Source organism: Wolffia australiana, chromosome 15 (genome assembly GCF_029677425.1).
Source record: "Wolffia australiana isolate 7733 chromosome 15, ASM2967742v1".
Taxonomy (NCBI): domain Eukaryota; kingdom Viridiplantae; phylum Streptophyta; class Magnoliopsida; order Alismatales; family Araceae; genus Wolffia; species Wolffia australiana.
In genome coordinates, this window is record NC_135849.1 from 5669605 (window position 1) to 5689731 (window position 20127).

General features: G+C 41.0%; 2 protein-coding genes and 1 long non-coding RNA gene across 4 annotated transcripts; 1 reads left to right on the forward strand and 2 right to left on the reverse strand.

The window, feature by feature from the left end:
* Positions 1-6109: 6109 nt before the first annotated feature.
* LOC144712905 (Leucine-rich repeat protein kinase family protein) lies at positions 6110-8334 on the reverse strand. The gene has a single exon (XM_078587297.1). The coding sequence runs from the start codon at positions 8061-8063 to the stop codon at positions 6321-6323; it is 1743 nt and encodes a 580-aa protein (XP_078443423.1). The 5' UTR covers positions 8064-8334; the 3' UTR covers positions 6110-6320.
* A 5530-nt stretch (positions 8335-13864) lies between these two features.
* On the reverse strand, positions 13865-18550 carry LOC144712618 (uncharacterized). The gene is made up of 8 exons (XR_013583851.1): positions 18409-18550; positions 18201-18336; positions 17114-18091; positions 16949-17036; positions 15032-15464; positions 14564-14936; positions 14390-14501; positions 13865-14327 (listed from the first exon to the last, which is right to left on the reverse strand). It is a non-coding gene; the product is annotated as an uncharacterized LOC144712618 (long non-coding RNA).
* On the forward strand, positions 16362-18738 carry CYCD1;1 (CYCLIN D1;1). Of its 2 annotated transcripts, none has more exons than XM_078586866.1 (5): positions 16362-17274; positions 17348-17446; positions 17900-18098; positions 18190-18320; positions 18388-18738. In XM_078586866.1, exons 1-5 carry the CDS (start codon positions 16954-16956, stop codon positions 18529-18531), a joined length of 894 nt encoding a protein of 297 aa, XP_078442992.1. In that variant the 5' UTR covers positions 16362-16953; the 3' UTR covers positions 18532-18738. The 2 variants fall into 2 exon arrangements, with proteins under 2 accessions (XP_078442992.1, XP_078442993.1); XM_078586867.1 differs by having other exon boundaries at positions 16467-17274; positions 17351-17446.
* The last annotated feature ends 1389 nt before the right edge of the window (positions 18739-20127 follow it).

Below are 20127 nucleotides of genomic sequence, written 5' to 3' on the forward strand. Positions count from 1 at the left end.
TTAATACTTAAATATGATCATATTTACTTGTTTACTTGCACTCAATAACTCATATTTTCATGTAATCAAGCTTAAAATGATTAAATCTATTTTAGAATGATTTTATGAATTTTCTGCATTCTTAGAGATTTTTCTAGCAATAGATTTTAAAAGAATATAATTTTTGAGGCAGAATATAATTTTTCTAGAATTTTTTGACATTAAATTTGGAAAGATATGATTTTTCTAAGTTGAAATACATATTTATATGTATTTTGGGATTTTATTTTAATTAATATGAAATTTTAATATATTTTTTAGCCCTTTAATTTGTGCTGTCACCTGTCGTCGTTTGAATAGTCGAACAACGGCGAGTCATAGCGATCGCTGATGATTGGCGACATTCAATCATTAAGTTAGTTATGATTGGCGCCATCAATCATTTAGCCATGCAATCATCTCTTAATGATTTTGAAGCGATGATTGCATTTATTTCTAACACATCAAAGTTTGAATTTGTCCGGTGCAGGGTGACGTGGACCAAAAAAAATAAGGCATTTTTTGCAATAAATGTGCGCATGGGCCGAGGGAGAAAAAGACAAAAAATCACTTGTTACTTTTGTTATAGCTTGGTATTGCGGCGGATCATTGTGAAATAGAGGCCTGGATCACTGTGAAGCTCTTCTTGAACTTGCTTCCTACTTGTGTGGGTTGATTGAAAGATAGTGAGTTTTGAGATCCATCACGTGTGTTCTTGGTGTCCTGGGTGTGTGAGGAGAAGCATTGAAGAGGTGGAGCTTACCAGAACTCATAAATCATTGTGATCCTGGCGGAACATAAGGATCTAAGGTGAGTGTCTTCGCCTTACTTTGTTTCTTTTCCCGACATCATAGTTAGCTTAATTAGGGTTGATCCTCATCTTCTCACTCGCAATTTACTTCTTTATATCCTCTTATCTCGTCTCTTCATCCTCTCCATCACACCGTTCTGCATTCAACCATCACAATCGTTCACACACTTGTGTCCTTCACATTATCAAACTCAACCGAATATCGCTTCACATAATGCACATTCACTTACTATTTTCTTTACTAAGTAAATTAACATATAACTTGCATCCTTTTACTCGAGATCACTAGCTTGCACGCTCTACTATCGTCTTCATTTCTTTTCACGTTGATAATCACTATAGTGAGAAAAGTAAATCCTTAATCATCATTCCCTGTGGAGACAATCCGTACTCATCACTAACTAAATATTCTTAAGTACGGTTAGATATATCTTTATTGAATAATCTCAATTACCAACGACAATTTTAAACCCATAAAATTGAGAGTATCAAATACACCTAAACCACTTCAGAGGATCTGAAAGTTCTCAAATTTTAGACAAAACATTAATACTTATGGATTCAGAACTAGATTTATGTTGAGATCCAAGTTAAGCCACAGAAATTGAGATTAGAGCCCATAGTTTTCTCTATAATACAATGATAGCAATGGATGATGAAATGAGAACATAAAAACAAATTTGACTCTTAAAAACCTAGGCAGAATTGAACCACCAGGTGGACTTTTACCCTTCATAAGCTAAGGATAATGGGAGAAAACAATGAAATGGTCAATTCTTTGATTTTATACCTAAAATTCACCTGATCCCTCTATTTAATTAATCTGTCCTAATTGAAATAAGTAAGCACCAGGATTAAATCAAGGATGATGTTGGCATAAACTTGTCTCCATCATATGACCTTTGAACCATAGATTGACGAGATTTGTTGTCAGCATTCTAGATTGTCACTGCTATTTTATACCTCTCCATGTATCTAAGTTTTTAGATGTGCATTAACTAGGCATATGGACTCCAATCCAAAATAAATATCATTATTCTAGAGCACCAATGTCTTAGACATGTAAATTGGGAAATAAAGATACACGAAGCACATATTATTTATTACTGTTTGAAATCCAAAGTTTTCCACCTAGACTTCAACATTTGGGGGTTTAATTCCTCCTCCCATTCCACAAATACCTCACCTGGTTGTTTCCTTTATGGAAAATTATTTTAGATATATTCATGTGGAGCTTCAGTTTCAACTAATTTTTTCAACTACAATAAAACTGAATGAATTTTTGTAAAAAAATGAAAAGTATAATATTACATTCATAATCTCTAGATCTCATATTAATCTTACACACACTCTATACCCAATCCAATTATTTATCATTTTATTAAATTTATCTCATTCAATAAAAAAATAATACCATCATTTCAATCTAATAACCAGGTACATTTATGAATTTAATATAAAATTTGGGGTCCTTTTCTTTCTATAAATTTTTCATAAATACCTCACTCAAATAATTTCAATCACTAAACCATTTTCAAGCTTGAATTAAACAAAATAGTTCTTTAATTATTATTTAATTAGCATCAATATCAACTCAACATTCTAAGAATGTTCTATATATATTTAATAATTCAAAGTACTTGAAATTTATATCTTTATAAAGAAATATAAAAATAATTTATCCGTAAAAAATGAATAGTTTCAAAATTATTGTCTCTAAAATTTCCATATTGATCCTCTTTGGTCGGAGTGAATATTTAAATATTGATCCTATAATATGTCAATTTTTATCATCAATACTTACTAAACATAAATATAACTCCTTGAAAATATTTACGGAAATAAATTATACTCAAACCACTTTAATTGAGTCTCATATTTCTATGAAATTTATAAACTTTTACTCCACTTGAATTCAACGCATTGCTTTTTTCAGTTTTTTACTTGTCCTTTGTAATTCAAAGATCCCAAACAAGCTTTATTTCAGTTTTGTATTCATGATAAAATAATCTCATATTGATGTAATTTAATAAATTTTCAAGCTCTAAATGAACTGGTAGCATTCCTACCAATTTCATATTTTATATCTGCTTCACTTTTATATGGTCTATGAATTAGATATGCAAATGGCTAACCAAAATAATCAGAAAAGTTTATATATGATTCAATCAATAAATGTGCCAAAAATCCATATGGATGAATCAAAGATAGTTATATCTAATCCCTGGAACAAAATTTTGATTCTAGGTCCTACGGAATCAGAATACAAAAAAATGTATTTTTATAGTAACTATTGAATATGCATGTTAAGTGTGAAATATATGAGTGAATACCATGGATTATGAAGATAATAAGGGTTATGAAAATTCTTCTTTGGTTTTTTTGGTATATATATTTCTATGAAATAGTTATTCATTACTCTTGGTAAAAATGATAAATATCAAAGTATGAAATTTCGGCTCAGTTTATGGGTTAAATCATGATCCTATGATTGGTTTTAATATAAATTATATTATGATGATAACATTTATTATTCTTATTAAAACATAATTTCAATGATTTTTTATCATTAAAAACAATTTATTATACAAGAAAATCATTTTCTTTTAACTCCATAAAAATAAGATCATAACATTTTTTCTTGATATTTTCCTTTTTTTAATAAAAAATATAAAAATATTTTCTGTTTTTTAACATAGAAAATAAGTTCTGCACCAAAAAAATATTTCTTAACGATAGAGGTCTAAAGGGAGCGGATGAGTTTGGTCGTAAGTATGTTTGTCTTCTTCTTTAACAAAATAGATTTTTTTTATTGTATGGGTTACACAGAATCATTTTGATATCATAATGTAGAAATCATATTATTATGTCAAAACATCAGTGATATAGTGATAGTTACTAAAGTCCAATTAATCATTAGTTGATTATAATAAATGAGATGATGAGAGGACAAATAACTAGATGATTTATTTGAGGTTCAAGACATCTCATACTCCTATATTATGGAGTATCCCTATATTTACCAGTGTTCCTGAAAAAACCTAACCAATATTCAAAGGTCGTGTTAGGTTCTGCCACGAGCAACAATCTGAAATGAGATTCAGATAATAAAAAGTATGAATAAAAAATACCGTTAAACTAAAACCAAAAAACAATGATGATATAATCACTTTTCACAGAGTTTAGCCCCTCGAATGGGTTGTCTCAAGCTGAAAACGGGTCCAGCCATTAGACATATCCACATCTACCATGGTACGTCAGATATGGTTCTCTTCTTCATGTTCAGTGCCACCATAGCTCTTAGCATATCTTCTCACCATTACATCTATACCAAAAGTGGAGGGTTCTGAAGAAGCTATGTAGAAGAAGAGGTCCCACCCAAGGAGAAACTTGCACGGGTATTTCTCAATTGGAACTTTTGGACCCTTAATTCTTAATACAGTTTTCATAGAATTTCTTACACTTTAAATACACCCTCAGTCCTCAGAATCCTAATTAACTTTATGTGTGTGACTCTCTTGGTTCATATACTAGTCTGCTTAATGGCACCGTAATCCCATAACTCTATTTTGGTAACCCAGTTTACGAGAGTTATTTTGTTTCCATTCCTTCTTTCCTCTCTTCATTTTCCTATGCTTTTTATTTTCTCTATCTATCAACAGTATTGGGATATTTTGCTATCACATTGGTTGCAGTATAATTTTGATGTCTTGTACATTTTCTGTCACATTCCCTATCTGATTGTTGAAGCCAATATTGTATTTCAAGATCATTTTCTTTTATCAATCATTCCTTGTATTAGTCATAAAAAATTCCTCATGTCATGAAGATTTTTTAATGTTTTCATATATCTTTTGAGTATAAATCAATGCTTGCACATGTTTCATTTTTTGTCTATCCCCTTCAAAAAAATAGAGGGAGGAATTTAACGTGGAAGGCCTGAACGAAAAATGAAATTTTGAGGACGCAAAAAATGTAATTGGGCCTTTGTGTTAGGAAGTTAGCTCACTTGTCTAGTTTTCTCCTTAAAATGGTTTGATATCGCTTCATTGAAACTCATATCAGTTTTCCTAAATCCCCTGCATGTTCTGATCATTCAGCTCATCTCACTATCTTGGTACTATCCAATCTTAAGTAATAAATACCTTTCTTTGATCTTTTATCGTTTGTCCACCCTGCCATATTTATCTGTGCCTTCCACATATATTTTCCATCTTTACCTATAGTCATCCATGCTTGAGTTTGTCCTTAACTACTAATTTTATTTCTTGGTGCAAATGTCATAATTGGTACTAGAAAAAAGAGGATAATGAAGTATGCGTTTGACCTTCATGTAGGAGGAAGGATAGTGATGAAATATTTTTTGATTGATTGAAATGATCCCAAAATTTGTCATATTTTAAGTATTTTATGGAGCTTTAGGACTGCAGACCTGTGAGTAAATGAATTTTATATGTCAGAATATATTTCTGAGACTTATTTAAATTTTTTTGTGATTTAGTTTCAAGATTTTTTCTCCTTAACCCAATAATCACGATTACGTCTCCTTGATTTCGTTTGAAGCTCAATCCATTGGTTTTTGAATATTGGTATAACAAATAAGTCGAATCATATTATTCATGTCAGAAAAATAATAGTAAAATTCATCTAATACAGTTATGTTTAGTAAAAGTTAGTAGGAAGAATCTTTGCAAAAAAGTTTGTGCACATGTCAAGGAATTTCTTTTAGTTAGAATTCCTATTACTTTGTTTTTCAAATAGTTTATATAATTTAAATGGGCGAATAAGATTTATATGACATGGTCCTTTGAGTCAATATTGCTCTCATGATGTCTACATTGCCTTTTGCAGTTTTGGCAGGATCAACTAATTTACTAATTTGATATGCAGCAGGGTGTTTTTTTCATTGGCATGAAACACAAATTTATCACGAAACGTTTAATAATAATGCCAGTGAGACGTTTAAATTCGCCAAAATTGTGGTGTAATTTCTTCTCCAGGAAGCTAAACGTTGACCCAGACCCGGTTCACGTTCAGACTGGTTTGACTTTGACTCTCAGTTTACGTCCGACTTTGACCGTAGAAAATCAAAAGGGTAGTTGGTTTTTCCAAGAGGAGGAGAGTTAGTCAACCACGCTAAAAAAAGAACACGGAGGAGGCATGCGATCCTCTTCACGGGTAATCCGAGCATGAGGAAAATGAAAAGGACAAACTTGGCCCAATCCACTAAAAAGAAATAGAAGAATAAGATGATGATGATCATGATCATGGCGATGACAATTGTCCAAAAACCAGGAAAAAGAGTAAGTTTTTAGAATCGGGTTTCTCATAGTACAGGCCGGAAAGGCCGAATGGAGTTCATGGGCACGTCCAATACATAAAAAAGAACAAGTTTTTAGACTCGGGTTTCTGATAATACAAGAGCAATCCATGAAGAAGAAGATGATGATGATCATGATGATGATAATGATGATGATGATGATGATGATGATCAGCGAGGAACCTGTTCCTCCCTGTTGTAGACGAGAGGGAACTCATCATAGTGATCAGAGGGGTCACCAGAAGTGGCCATGGCCTTGAGGGAGTGATAGACCTGGTGCATGGCCGGCCTCTCCCTCGGCCGCGCCGCCACGCAGCTGCATGCCATCTTCAGCAGCTTCAAGATCTCCTCGTCATGGCCCCGGCGGCGCAGCGCTCCGTCAATGGCATCGGCGAGCCGCCCCCCTCCGGCGAGCACCCCCACCCACTCCACCAGCGTCCCCTTAAACCCCTCCTCCGCCACGGCCGCCTCCCCCGGCCTCCGGCCGGTCGCCAGCTCCATCAGCACCACCCCAAAGCTGTACACATCCCCCTTCATGGACGGCACCATGGTGTTCTGCAACTCTGGCGCGTCGTACCCGAGCCGCCCGTCCCCGGCGGCACCACTGGCGAGCTGTGCCAAGCCGAATTCAGACACCCTGGCCTCGCCGTCGTCGTCTAGGAGCACGACGGAGGAGGAGAAGCTCTGGTGCAGCAGCGGCGACGGCACGCCGTGGTGCAGCCATGCGAGGCCCCGGGCGGCGCCGACGGCGATCCTCAGCCTCGAATTCCAGTCCAGGAGGCCCCCCGCCGGGGAATTGAGGGCGGCGGAGAGCGGCCCGCCGGGCATGTGCTTGTAGACGAGGAGGTGCTCGTCGAGGACGCAGCAGAAGCCGAGCAGCGGCACGAGGTTGGGGTGGCGGAGCAGGCCGAGCCGGGTCGCCTCCTGCCGGAATTGCCTCTCGGGCAGCTGGCAGAGCGGCAGCCGCTTCACGGCAAGGACCGACCCGTCGGAGAGCACGGCCCGGTACGTCGAGCCGGAGAGGAGACGGTCGTCGGCGAAGTCTCCGGTGGCGGCCATCAGGTCTCCGAGCCGGACCTTGACAATTGGCTTCTGGAAGAGAGAGACCTGCACCATGCGGTGATGCCGGAGCCGCTCGGCCCAGTTCCCCGGCCGCAGCGCGCCGCCGCCAGCGCGCCCGCCGAGCCAGAACCGGAAGACGGCGACGGCGGCGAGCACGGAGGCGATGGCGCCGACCACCCCTGCGGAGACGATGATGGCGAGGCTGCGGCGGCTCAGCCCGCCGCACTTGCCCAGCGGCCCGCCGCAGAGGCCGGAATTGCCGCCGAAGGAGGAGGCTGGGAAGGCGGCGAGCCCGGCTGGGACGCCGCCGGAGAGCCCATTGCCCGCCACAGAGAAGCTCTTCAGCCTGCTCAGCCCCGACAGCTGCGACGGGATCGACCCGGAGAGCCGGTTCCCGGAGAGATCGAGCCTGTTCAGGTACCTGCAATTGGCGAGCTCCGGCGGGATCTGGCCGGAGAGGCTGTTGAAGGAGAGGTCGAGGGTGACGAGGTTGGGCAGCCATCGGCAGAGCTCCGCCGGGATCCCCCCCGAGAACGCGTTTCGCGAGAGATCGAGCTCGTCGGTGTCGGAGCAGAACTGCAAGGCCGGGGGGATCTGACCCGCCAGCGCCATGGACGAGAGCTGAAGCTTCTGAACGCGGTTCTCCGATGGGTTCCAGCAGGAGACGCCGGGAAAGAAGCAGACGAAGCCCACGGTGGTGTTCTCGAAGACCCAGGAAGAGGCGAGTTTGCCCTGCGGGTCGGATAGCGAGTCCTTCACCCCTCTCAGGCACCTCACCGCGTCTTCCCCCCCCGCCACCGCCATCGCCATGGCCAGAAGCAGCAGCCGAGCTCGGATCGACCCGCCTCCCATCTCGATCGATTGATCCCAAATCCGGCGGAAAAACCCAGGAGATGAACTCGAACGCGATCGATCCCAATTCGGGGAATCAATAGAACAGCGGGGAGAGTTGCAGAGGAGGAGATCGGCGAAGAGCCCGAAGAAGAAGACTATGCAAGAGCGGAGCGGAGCTTCTGTTCATTCCTCCGCCGCCGTCGTCGTCGCCGCCGCCGCCGCCGCCGTCGCAGGGAAGAAGAGAGAGGAGAAGAGATCGAGGAAGAGAGAGAGATAGATGGGTATGAGCTGTTTGATCGATATGTCTGGTTATATTCACTCCCGGGAGGCTGTTCTCACCCCCATTTTGCTTGCTTTTCGTCGTAAAAAGAGTCCCGCGTGAGGTGAGAATTGGTCTTTGAGGGCGTGGAGAATAATAAACAGGGTTGGAATTTATCATTTGCTATCGTCACGCCGTAAATTCGCAGTTCACACCTTCCCGCTCGGTCTGGCTTTACCGTAGGGTTTACGTTTTGACGGTCAAGACAGCTCTTCTCTATTTCTCTCTCTTTGTTTTGTTGAATGCATGAAACACGTCGTTGAAATATATAATGGATTGTTTATTCTGTCAGATGTTTACCCATATATTTCTTCATTTTATTCTGCACCAATAAAATGGTATTATGATGTGGTTATATTTTCACACGTCAACCCAATAACTACAGGCCCAGATGGCCCATAATTGGAGTTTGACTTAGAATTAGTCTACTAGAGTCATCATCCACTTGGCTGATTTTATCAACCAACTCGGCCAATTTGATTTTAGAACAATATTTTTTTTTTGAGATTCGACTCAACTCTGGCCTCAAACTCACATGTATAGATCCGGATCGCCCCGGACGTGGATGAAGGACGGGACAGGACGAATTTCGTCCCGTCCTGCGTCCGATGTTAGCTCTGGAACGAAGGACGGGACGGTTTTTTGTCCGCCGACAAAAAACCATCCCATCCAATAGTCTCGGGACGGTTTTTCGTGCCCGACGAAAAAAACCCATTTTATATTTTTAATATATTAATATTGATTTTTCTAAGTATTTTAAGGGAAATATGGAGGAGAGAGAATGCAAATGGACATATATACAATTAATTCCGAGCGGCGTCAGTTTGCATGTGCAAAAAAACACAAGGACCTTAATGCAAACTGTCATAGCGAGGCCGCGTGGCGAGATGTCAACCGTCGGATGTGAATCCGGCAGTTTTTCATCCACATCCATCCGTCCATCGTCCTAGACCTCCAGATGGACGGTTTTTTCGTCCCACGGGATGAAAACCGTCCCATCCGGTGGTCCCTGGGACGAATGTTCGTCCCAAAATTTGTCTATATCCTCAGACGAGACGGTTTTTTCATCCTGGGACGAAAAAATCGTCCCGTCTGCGTCCTTGAACTATACTCACATTGCACTCTAGTTGCTGAACCCTACTATACATATTATACATTTTTTATTTAATGAATTTGTGGGTTTATGAAAAAGACAATAGGAATAATGGGATGCTAAGATAATCAATATTGGACCAATTGATTTAAATGGCCTTCTTGGACAAGTTAACTTGATTGACCGATCACCGGTCTTGAATCAGGCAAGAACGGCCATCAAAAAAAATATGCATAAAGCTTTTCTTTGATAAGCTTTGGGTAGGTTTCCCATCAAAAAACATCATTGATTACATTACTTAATCCATCTTGAGTCATAGTTTTCATTTTGCGAAGAAAACTGTGCTTAATCCATAATAATATAATGCAAATTTTCTCAGAACTGTATAACCCTATCTTTAGATCCATATTTATATGTCTTCCTTTCTCTCTAACAACCTTCTTTTTTAAAGAAAAAAATTCATTGATATGAACAGAGATAAATTATTTTAACCAAGGCCTCTGCTGTATTTGGTACGTGAATTAATATTGTCCAATGATAGTGAGAACTTGGATTTTGGTACATAACAGGCATACTACATTTAATGAGCATTGATTGAAATTAAAGGGAAACATTATGGCTGAACTCAATGCTTCTGTAACCCTGTACTTGCAAGTTGTAGGGAAATCCGAGAACAGGTCTGCATGTATCCTTTTTGCATTCATGGAAAGATTTTACTTGTTCCTGATTTAGCTTCCTTCCTCAGTCTATGGAGATTTTACTTGTTCCTACTTCATATTCCTCAGTCTATGGAGATTTGTCTTGATCGCTTTGTGTCACTGGTGGAGATCACCTGTTCATGCATCAGTTTCCTCGTTTCTACATATTCGTTTGGGCCATGTGTATCTACTTCACGAGTACAAAATGCCACTGATTATGGATCTTAAGTATAACTTGGATTGGATTAGTGAGGTATTAGTTAGCTTTAATTCATTCAAAATCCAACTGAAATAATTTCTCAATTTTTTTGGAAGAAAATTTAAAAGTAATTCTTTTATTTCTTTATGTCTCTAGATGTGTGCATAACTTAATTCTAATATTTTTTGATGTATTTAAAAATTTTCAGGGAAGTCATACCGAGTTTGTCCATTCGGTAACTCTCTTTGGGAAGAGTTGGTAATCTCTTCCACCATCAAATTTTGTTGTCATTTCACCAATCTCATAATTAGCTAAAACATCAGTGGAGCATTTCTTCTCTACTATTGGCTCATGTTGGTTCCACCAGTATTGCAACTTCCATAAGGAGCAAGTACGATTATTAATTATTTAACGCAAAGATGGAAAATCCAATTTCACAATTGATTAGTCAATTAATTTTTGTTCGTAGAATCACACAGTTGTAAAATATCCATTCTCTTTCTTCAATAGTTATTCCATTTGAGTACGCATAAGATAAAGCAGAACCATAAAGTGTTGGGCGTCATTCAGTTTTTCTCCTCTTGTTGATTGTCCTATGTTTCCTTTCACTGCACCATCCACATTAACTTTATGTCTTGTTTCTGGTGGACGCCTCAAAATGATCAATATGATAGTATCTTCTTAATGTATATGTACTGGGTGTACATTCCAGTTTATCAGCCCTAGTATTACTTTGCTGGCTTTAATTTTTTTACGTTCTATGGCCAGTGGCATAATTTTGATCGAAGTCAGTATTTTTTGAATGACTATCCATATCCCTTGTCCTCATTTTCCCCAATCTTCAGGCTTCTTTTTTTCCAGAGTTTTGATACAATTAATTGATGTGAGCACTTATAAAAAATAGAGGTTTTGCTTTCTTTGGTTTTGACTCTCAGAATACCTTTTAGTCAATCTATAGGTGTAAAGTTCAAGGTTTGTATAGTCCATTTGTTGAGTAGATATTCCTAAGCATATTCCATCCATTCATGTGTGAATAAGATATTATTTGTATCCTCTATCTGTGGATTCCTTACACTACAATTTTCACTTACATACAGAGTGAATACCAATGTATTTGAATATTTTTATCCACTGGTTAGATATCATTACATGAGAAACTTCACTTTGGTAGGAATATAATGTTTTTCAAAAAAATGATTTTGTGATATTTTGATGTTTTTTGGTACAAAAATGGTTGCCAATCTTATTGTGTAGTAAATAATCACATGTGTAGTGAGAGTCCAAATGGCTGAATTAGATGATTTTGTGTAATTACCCATGTTTGTTTACCGTTCTCTGAAATACAGCTCTTCCACTCTGTGATAATACTTCTTTCACTTGTAATGTTGGAACACACAATGTCCAGCCTGGAAGTCTTTCAAAACAGCACATACTAGTCTAATTCTAACATCAAACACTAATATCTCAAAGTCCTACAGTCCCTTCTAAGATCTCCACATCTTTACATATATTTCTGAGTTTTCTTTCACTATGGAAGGCACCTGGTTGAGTGTTCGATGACATAGTCTCCATACATATTCAGCCCTATTCAGATCAGCCCAGAGAGTGAAAGGCTTCTTATGAAAACACCAGTCACATTTCACGCACAGTGTCTTCACGGTTTCTTCTAAGTGACATTTAATAATGTTGTTCTCCTCTATAAAACATGGCTTTGACCAAGATGCCCATTGTCTTTTCTTGTTTTACACATCACCTTACCATAATAATTGCACCATCAGCTTATTGAAAGATTTTATGAATCTTTCAAAATATCATAGACTGATAGAGTCTGTATCTTTCTATCCACCTATCCATATCCATAGGAATACTACTTAGCACATGATTTATCTATGTATCTATCTATCCATCTGTCCATCTATCTATACTCTTATATATTTCTTTAAATTTATGTATCTGTATGTCATTCTTTATATTTATCTATCTATATATCTTCCTCTCGTTGCATATATTTTATTATAAATATATAAATCTATCTGGATTCCTATTTAGATGCCTGACTGTATGCATATTAATATGTCTTTCTTTTTAATTGTTTTCTATGTTCCTCGTCGATTATGGACTATAACAGAATTTTTGGGTAAATTGGTATTGATACATCCCGTCATCCGCGTTTTAAAAACTTTTGCCTATGAAGTACCTATGAGGTCACCCATCTGAAAATAATCCAGCCATGTCATGGTTAACTTTGGAGCTCCCTACTGGTATTTGTCCATCCTGGGTGCCGATATTTGATGCTGGTTTTGGTGTGGATATGGAATCAGATGCCGGATGGAGAAAAACCAACATGTGCCATTACCTATATTCAAATATTCGATGATGCCACCGGATATTGGTTGCCACAGTATCTATACCCCGTCCCATTATCTCTATCCACTGTGTCTTGAGGTTTCTTTTTAATACATTTTCATAATATTATGATATGAAGTAATATCTATGTTATAACCAAATAAACTTTATAACCTGAAGTTATTAGACTTTTAACTCACGACTTATGTAAGCATGTCGATTTATCCCTCGATCTGAGCATCAATGATGTTGGAAGGTGGAACGTGGGTTGGATATATCTGTTATAAAAACAAACTATTAACATAAATAATGGGGTTGAACCACGGAGGACCAAGGCTTGACTATCCAGGTCTGAGTACAATTCGAGTCCAGCCTGGACGTACTCATGTAAAAATCATGCTCAAAACCCAAGAGCAAAAATCATGTAAAGATGCGGACGGGACGGTTTTTTCGTCCCAAGATGAAAAAATCATCCCATCCGTGAGACTGGACAAAAACCGGGACACAAATTCGTCCTGGAAGAACAGACGTGACGGTTTTCCTATCGTCGAACGAAAAAAACCGTCCCATCCGGAGGTGTCGGACGATGGACAGTATGGATGGACGAAAATCCATCGGATTCGCTTCCAATGGTTGAGATCTTGCCACGTGGCATTGCTTAATTAATTCCTTGACATTTTGCATCAAAGTCCCTGATTTTTTTTGCGCGCACAAACTGATGCCGCCCAAAAGTAATTGTATATATGTCCCTCCACTTTTTCTGGTTTTTCTTGACGGGACATATTCCATGATGGGACCGCTTTTCTCTGGACGGGTAAAGCTGGCAATGTCAGGATGCAGACGATTTTTTTTCTTCAATGGAGGAATCCCTGGACGGGACAGTCTGGACGAAGTTGAAATATCCGGATGTCGGAAGGGACGATCTTCGTCCCGTCAATTCCATCGTCCACGTCCGGGACGACCCGGAATTTTACTGGTCTATCCCCTTACCTTCCATACATATGCCATTAGGCATGCATGTTAAATCCAACATTACTAACACCTTCCTTTTGATATAGTATTTAAACAAAATTATCAAATGGTGCCAATATGGAACCAATTACATTAGTCCTTTTGGTATAGTATTTAAAAACATATTTTGAATGATGTTGTTATCGAAGCAATTACCTTAGTCCTTTGGCATTCTCTGATATACTTTGGTATCAAAATCTGATATTGAACACCCAGTACAGGGATCCACCACCATCAACATTCATGTTGAATCCAGCATAACTATTCACTGCCATTTTGATATAGTATTTAAAAACAGATTTTAAATGATGTTGATATGGAACCAATTGCCTTAATCCTTTGGCATTCTCTGATATACTTTGATATCAAAATCTGATATTGAACACCCAGTACTGGGATCCACCACCATCAACATTCATGTTGAATCCAGCATAACTATTCACTGCCATTTTGATATAGTATTTAAAAACAGATTTTAAATGATGTTGATATGGAACCAATTACCTTAATCCTTTGGCATTCTCTGATATACTTTGATATCAAAATCTGATATTGAACACCCAGTACTGGGATCCACCACCATCAACATTCATGTTGAATCCAGCATAACTATTCACTGCCATTTTGATATAGTATTTAAAAACAGATTTTAAATGATGTTGATATGGAACCAATTACCTTAATCCTTTGGCATTCTTCGATATACTTTGATATCAAAATCTGATATTGAACACCCAGTAATGGGATCCACCACCATCAACATGCATGTTGAATCCAGCATAACTATTCACTGCCATTTTGATATAGTATTTAAAAACAAATTTTAAATGATGTTGATATGGAACCAATTACCTTAATCCTTTGGCATTCTCCGATATACTTTGATATCAAAATCTGGTATTGAACACCCAGTAATGGGATCCACCACCATCAACATGCATGTTGAATCCAGCATAACTATTCACTGCCATTTTGATATAGTATTTAAAAACAAATTTTAAATGATGTTGATATGGAACCAATTACCTAAGTCCTTTGGCGCTCTCCGATATACCTTGATATCGAAAGTTTACATTGAAGACCCAGTACGGGCATCCACCACCACGCACCATCAAAATGATGGCGATATCTGTCCGGTCTCTGATGTCGGATATGGGAGGGCAAACACTATTTCCTGCTTCTGATGTCCACTATGGCGAGCCAAGCAGACGATCTATTTATTTTTCTAGAAAAATGTAAAATGGGATAAATTAATCGTTAGTTAATCATCTATTAATAAATATATTTATCAGTACACATGGAGAACAGCTGTGAGAGTACCTGATGAACTCAGAGACCGAAGGAGGCACCGGCTTCAAAACAGCGCTACAAGCCAAAAATTTTAAGACGGCCTCGAACAAGTTACCCGAAGAGGGGAAAAAAAAAGGAGAAGAGTAGCGACTTGTTACAGCTTTTCCAATTCTTTTTTAATCCATTGCTAGTTCCCATGATCATAAATAACAGCTCCCATGTCCGAATTGATGAATGTAATTAAACAACTGGAGACCCATCTTGATATCTCAAATTTTCAAAGATCGGCGGTGAGGTTTCACTTACAGATCGTTGTCATCTGACTGCATGGCGGCTACGGCGAAGAGCAGAAAACAATGGACGAGTTACTGCTCCCGCAGGTTTTCTTTAATTCGTCCCAGAGATTCATTTCCATGGATGTGGGCATCGTGGGCGTCCAGAGCCTCGGCCGACAATGCCCCAGCTACGCAGATTATTTAGGGGGACAGATGAGAGCTAATTAATGGGGACTCTTACAAAATGAGGAAGAAGACCATGCCTCGCATAAATCTTTGTTCACGAAGCGAATTTGGTGTCGAGATAGATAAATAAGGCATGCAGATAGATGGTTGGATAAATTTAGAGTAGATAGGTAGATTGATATTTATATTGAAATACTGAGATGTATAAATGTAGAGAGAAGGAGAGGCAAATATAAATAGATGGATAGATAGAGGGATTGAGGAAGAGGGAGATAGAAAGGGAGAGATAGATAGATAGACTTATAGATAGAGAGAGAGAGAGAGAAAGGGAAAGATAGATAGAGGGATAGAGGAAGAGTGAGAGAGAAAGGGAAAGATAGATAGAGGGATAGAGGAAGAGTGAGAGAGCAAGTGAGAGATAGATAGAAAGAGATAGAGGGAGAGGGAGAGAGAGATTAAAAGATGGGTAGGTAGAGGAAGAGGGAGAGATAGACAGAGAAAGAAAGAGGGTGAGGGAGAGAGATTAATAGATATATAGAGGAAGCAGGAGAGAGAAAGAGAGGGATAGATTGATAGAGAGAGAGCGAGAGATAAATAAATAGATAGAGGGAGAGGGAGAGAGAAATGGAGGTACAGATAGATAGAGAGAGGGAGGGGGAGAGATAGATAGACAGGTAGAAAGATATAAGGATAGATAGAGGAAGAAGGAAAGAGGAAGCGAAGATATATAGATTGAGGAAGAGGGAGAGAGATAGGAAAGATGGATAGATAGAGGAAGAGGGAGAGAGAAAGGGAAGATAGATAGATAGGAGATAGGTAGATGTATACATGGAGATGGAGAGGAAGAGAGAGTGATAGAAATATAGACTGAGAGAGGGAGTGAGAGAGAGTGATAGAAAGATATACTGAGAGAGGGAGAGAGAGAAAGAGAGAGAAAGAGAGAGAGAGAGAGGAAAGATGGATAGATAGAGGAAGAGGGAGAGAGAAAAGGAAGATAGATAGATAGGTAGATGGATATAGGGAGAGGGAGAGGGAGTGATAGAAAGATAGACTGAGAGAGGGAGAGAGAGAGATAGAAAGATAGACTTAGAGAGAGAGAGTGAGCTTTACAGTTGGCGAGGGGACTGTAAAGTCTAGGGAGACGAGAGCGGACAGGGCTGAGGGATGGTCCCTGGAGGATCAAGCTACAATTTTTATCCAGAAGGGGACTCTCATCGAATGGAGATAAAGCGGGGGAGACGCACTCCTCCCCGTCCGATCTGAATCACAGACCGACGACGCCGGTCAAAGATGAATGATCCACTGCCCCCCCCCCATTTTCTAGAGAGAGATAGAGAGCCAAGGGAATGGGTGAAAGGGGGCCAGACTTGCGGCAGCCTACGAGAGGTGGTATTTTTTTCTCCCTCCAATTCTCATTCTAGACGTATATAAGAGAATTCCGGGAGACCCATGAAAGAAAAGACGGAGTAAGGGAGAGAGAGTGCACCTGCCATGGCGCGCTCCTCATCTCCTTCGTCTTTTTCATCTTTCAAGGTCGGGGATGATCTCTTCTGCTGCGAGGACGCGGGCTCTCTCTTGGCCGAGCCAGAAGAGCAAGAAGAAGATGAGGAGGCGATAGGATTTTACTTGGAGGAGGAGGAGAGATGCTCACCGGAGATACGCCGCCATGGCCGGGAGTATCACGAGCTCGAAGCTCGACGCAGCGCCGTCGCCTGGATCATCAAAACGGGAGAGCTGTTCCGTTTCTGCCCGCCGACGTCTTACCTTGCAGTGAATTACATGGACCGCTTCTTCTCCCGCCGCAAGCTCCCCGTAAGCTCAGCCATCGCTTGCTTCATTTCTTTCTCTCTCTAAAAGGTTTAATGGGCTGAGGCTCGGAGATTAGCAGCCTGGAGGGTGGCCCGTGCAGCTGGCTGCGGTGGCTTGCCTCTCCCTGGCGGCCAAGATGGAGGAGTCGCTGGTGCCCTCCCTCCTCGATCTCCAGGTACAGTCTACTTCTTTCCCTCTCTCTCTCTCTCTCTCTCTCTCTACTTTCAGAGCTGGTTTTTCTCTATCTGCCATCCCGCCTCGATCTCTGCATTCACTGGGCTTCTTACTATTCTCTCTGGTATGTCTCAATCTTTCCCTCTCTATCTTCATAGGCTGGTTTTCTCTCTATACCCTCCATCCTCGATCTCCAGGTTCAATGGGCTTCTCTCTCTCTCTCTCTCTCTCTCTCTCTCTCTCTCTCTACCGTGCCTCCTCGATCTCCAGGTCCACTGAGGCTCTTCTTTCTCTCTCTAGTATCAGGGGTGTTTTCTCACCCTGCCCTCCCTTGATCTCAGGGTTAACCCGGGTTCTATCTTTCTCTCTCTAGTATGGGATGTGGGTTTTCTCGCTCTACCCATGATCTCCAGGCTCAGTGGGCTTCTCTCTGTTCTTCTGTTTCTCTCTCTAGGAGGAGGGGAGGTTTGTGTTCGAGCCGAGGACGGTGCAGAGGATGGAGCTGCTGGTGCTGGACGCCCTCGACTGGCGGCTCCGCTACGTCACCCCGTTCTGCTTCCTCCGTTTCTTTGCCGGCCGGGCCGAGCCAGCCAAGTCCCGGGCCCGTCTTCTCGTCTCCCGAGCCTCCCGCCTCGTCGTCCAGTCCCTGCAAGGCACACCATCTCTCTTCAAATCGACTTAAATCTCTCTCTAGACTCGGTCTCCCTTCTAGTGTGTAACCCGTCTTTCTCTCTCTTGGTTCAGAGGTTGATTACTTGGGCCATGGGCCGTCGGCAACGGCGGCGGCGGCGATCATCTGCGCCGCCGCGGAGGCCGCATCTCCGCCGTCCATTGGACCGGGATCAGCGGCGTTGTGGTGCCCGGGATTAACGACGGTGAGCTTGGCAGTTTCTGTTGATTAAGACCGATAATTACGGTGGTTAACTGGGTAATTGAGTTCAGGAGAGCGTCAAGAGTTGTTACCAGATGGTGAGCCGGTTCGGCCCCGAGAGTGCGGTCAGCGTTGACTCTGCGGGGCCCACTCCGTCGTCTTCGTCTTCGTCTTCTAGGAAGAGGAGGAAGCTCGACCGGTGCTCGCCTGGTTAGAGAGAGGAGAGAGAAGGAAAGGTCAAGAAATTAATAAGAGGATGCGAGATTGGGGAGATTAAGATTCCTCGGCCTTTTTTTAGAGGAGTTAGCGGGGGCTTTTCAGCTTTGCTTGATGCGTCTCATGATGTCTTTATCGCGCTGGAAATGAAGAAGCCAACAATTGTAACTGTGGGTTACGCAACGTTATTCCATGATTTCAGGAAATATTTATAGACTGAGAGAGATAAGAGAAAGAGAAAAAAAGAAGTAAAGAACGAGAGAGAGGTAGAGAAAGAGGTCAATAGAGGGAAAAAGGCAGGGAAAGAGAGTAAAGAAAAAAAAAGTGAACGAGGACGGGCGGGATAGGAGAGAGAAGGAGAGAGAAGGAGAGAGAAGGAGAGAGAAGGAGAGAGAAGGATAGAAAAATAGGACAAAGAGAGGGAGTGAGAGAGAGAGAGAGAATGAACAGGGAGAAGGATACAAAAATTGGAAGAAAGAGAGGGAGTGAGAGAGAGAGATGAAAGAAGAGAGTGAGCGACAGAGAAGGGTAGAAAAATAGAGGGAAAGAGAACGAGCGAGTGACAGAGAGAAGGATAGAAAAATAGAGGGAAAGAGACGAGGAGCGAGGGAGAGAGAAAGAGAGAGAGAGAGGAGAGAGAAGGATAAAATGAGCGGAATGCGAGCGAGTGAGAGAGAGATGTGAGTGCCAGAGAGAAGTATGGAAAAATTGGAGAAAGTGGGCGACACTGAGAGGAGAGAGAGAAAGAGCGAGAGATAGAGGAGAAAGAGAGAAGGATAGAAAAACAGTTAGAAAGAGAGTGAGAGAGAGGAGAGAGAACGAGATGGAAGAAAGAATGAGACAGAAAGTTATGAGCTACAGACCTCAAACAGTCGTGGTTTCTTCTTTATGGCGATGGCTTGCGAAGTGAAGGTAAGGAGAGCCCCAGACGAAGAGGATGTCGCTCACTCTTCTTAGATCACACCCGTGATGGGTCACATCTGGTCAATCCACGAGGATGGATTGATGGGTCCTTGGTGTTTTTTCACTGGGTAGTTCTCATCTTGGCCATCAGACCGATGAAGGATGACGTAGAGGGCTGGCGTACCAGTGATGATTCCCTCCGTTAATGTTATTTCTGTCCATTTGGCAGCAGCCCAGCCAGCTGGTTCTTTGACCTCTCCACTCTCGGCATGCGCGCCGCCTTGAAGAGAGAGTCCGGACAATCTCACAAAAATCATAAAACTTTATTACTAATTTTGATTTTAGGGACAAATTATTCGTCTCCAGTCCCAAGGTCAACGACCTATAATTTCGATCTTTTTTGCTGTACTGGTCCTCGGTGGAGAGAGCTCATTAACTTTCATATGATTTGCAATAAATATTGGGGAGAGATAGAGAGAGAGAGAGGGAGAGAGTACCTTGGTTTGGGCGTAGAATCCTGCTCGATGATCAACTCACGGAAAATATTGATTTGCTGAGAAAGAATTTTATATCTTATCCCGTTATCCCCTGCGATGGATAATCTCAGAACCTTGAAAGAAAGAAAATAAAATGTTACCTGGTGACGACAATCTTCGACGAGACAGGAAAAGGCTGCGTGAAAACAGTCACGC